Source organism: Vigna unguiculata, chromosome 2 (genome assembly GCF_004118075.2).
Source record: "Vigna unguiculata cultivar IT97K-499-35 chromosome 2, ASM411807v1, whole genome shotgun sequence".
Taxonomy (NCBI): domain Eukaryota; kingdom Viridiplantae; phylum Streptophyta; class Magnoliopsida; order Fabales; family Fabaceae; genus Vigna; species Vigna unguiculata.
Window position 1 is genome coordinate 19498463 of NC_040280.1, and position 2522 is coordinate 19500984.

Sequence of the window (2522 nt, forward strand, 5' to 3'; positions counted from 1 at the left end):
GACGATAAAAAGCAAAACTAATATAAATAAGAACTTATTTGTAGTTAGAGAGGGCACAAACAAGTCCATTAGTGTCCTAAAATTTGGTGAACGATTTAAGTCCTGGCAACCTTATTTTACCTAAGCTGCAAAACTAATGGGCCAAAAGAAAAGTGAGGCCGGCTTATTCACTTATTTTTTAACTAAATTTTAAAATAAAAATAAATAAAATCATAGTAAATTAATTTAAGGACATGTAATAATATTATAACTTAAATCATTAAAACTTACATGTTCCAATTGTAAACTATAATACATTAATATAACATATAAATATAATAATCATTTTAATTTATCTTTATATTTAATTAATTAATAAAAATATAAAAAATATTTATATTATTCAATATATTTTTAATATTTATACAATATATATATATATATATATATATATATATATATATTACAAAATTAAAAAAAAATTAATAAGTCAGTTCGTCAACCTGCTGACCCATCTTATAATATAATAGGTCAAAATTTTCGATCCATTTTAATATGATGGATCAACCTGACCCATCCATTTTTTATAGATCTACGGATTGAGCTAGTTCGTTTTGCCAACCACTTTTGCAATGAAAACTATAAGTTTAGATGTATACTTTGTTATCCCAACTTTTTGGCATTATTAGAGTCATCTTAATGATCTAATTTGTATAAGTATATCCACTTCTTGAACGACTATCATTTTCATATCCACCACTTCCATAACTCTCATTCCTAGATCTTCCACCAGAACGATTATCATCATCACCTCCATATCCTCCACCAGAACCACCATAACCACTAGCAGAACGACCTTTGTCACCATATCCACTACCAGAATGACCTCCGTCACTAGAAATTCCATCACCTCCATATCCACCACTGGCATGACCTTTTCCACTAGATATTCCATCACCATTATAGCCACCACTAGAGCGACTATCACCACCATAACCACTACTAGAACGACCTCCACCACTGCTTGAAATACCATCACCACTGCTCAAATGACCTCCACCACTAGAAATTCCATCGCCACCATAACCACTGCTTGAACGGCCTCCACCACTTGAAATACCATCATCACTGCTCAAACGACCTCCAGCACTAGAAATTCCATCCCCACCATAACCACCACTAGTAATATTTCCCCCACTAGAAAGTCCATCGCCACCATAACCACTGCTTGAACGACCTCCACCACTAGAAAGTCCATCGCCACCATAACCACTACTTGAACGACCTCCACCACTAGAAATTCCATCGCCACCATAACCACTACTCGAATGACCTCCACCACTAGAAAGTCCATTGCCACCATAACCACTACTTGAACGGCCTCCACCACTAGAAATTCCATCGCCACCATAACCGCCACTAATATGATTTCTCCCCGTAGAAATTCCATCACCACTATACCCACTACCAAAATGACTTCCACCACTTGAAATACCATCACCACCATAACTAGTGCTCGAATGACCTCCACCGCTAGAAATTCCATCACCACCATAACCACTGGTCGAACGACCTCCACCACTTGAAATACCATCATCACTATTCAAATGACCTCCAGCACTAGAAATTCCATCGCCACCATAACCACCACTAGTACGATTTCCACCACTAGTACGATTTCCCCCACTAAAAATTCCATCACCATCGTACCTATTATCGGAACGACCTCCACCACTTGAAATACCATCACCACCATAACCACCACTAGTATGACCTCCCTTGTGAGAAATTCCATCACCACCGTACCCACTACCGGAATGACCTCCACCACTAGAAATTCCATCCCCACCATATCCACCACCGGAACGACCATCACCACCGTAACCTACACCAGAACGATCTCCACTTGAACGATCTGCATCATCATACGCACTACCAGACTTATAGTCATGGCTACTCGAACGTCCACTTCCTCCATATTCACTTTCTGATTTACCACTTTTCCCATAACCACTGCTAGTGCGGTTATCACTATCAAGCTTGCTACTAGAATGGGTGGTGGTGGTGTTGTTCTTTGTAGTAGTTGAGTCATTATGGTGGAGAAAATCATCAACCTTGTCACCGACTGCATTTGCAATGTTACTAGCAGCATTTGAAAAAGCAGATTGTGTTGCGTTCTTTGCAGAAGATAACAAGTCCATGGGAGAATGTTGTTGGCGTTGTTGTTGATCTTGACCCTTAGAAGAGGAGTTGTAACTGGAATCCATTGTTGCAAGAATGAATGGTTTATTCACTTTGTGATTTGTATTGGTTAGATTGTATGAAGTGAAAGAAGGGTATTTGTAAGAGAAAGGGAAAAGTGTGTCCAAGGAAAGATCTTACAGAAGCTATGGTTGAGGTGATGGAGTTGGATCATGTGGGTTTGCCCTTGTCCACGGCAACTTTGACCTTGTCCACACCAACACTTTTCTATGTTCTCAACGTATTCTTCGATCTTTCTTTTTTTTTGCATTTTTCTATTCAAAATTTCTTTAATAATAAGC

The 2522-nt window shown here is 38.4% G+C and overlaps 1 protein-coding gene across 1 annotated transcript; it reads right to left on the reverse strand.

The window, feature by feature from the left end:
• Positions 1 to 683: 683 nt before the first annotated feature.
• On the reverse strand, positions 684 to 2246 carry LOC114174554 (loricrin-like). Its single transcript, XM_028059391.1, has one exon. It carries the CDS (start codon positions 2244 to 2246, stop codon positions 684 to 686), a length of 1563 nt encoding a protein of 520 aa, XP_027915192.1.
• Between the last annotated feature and the right edge of the window lie 276 nt (positions 2247 to 2522).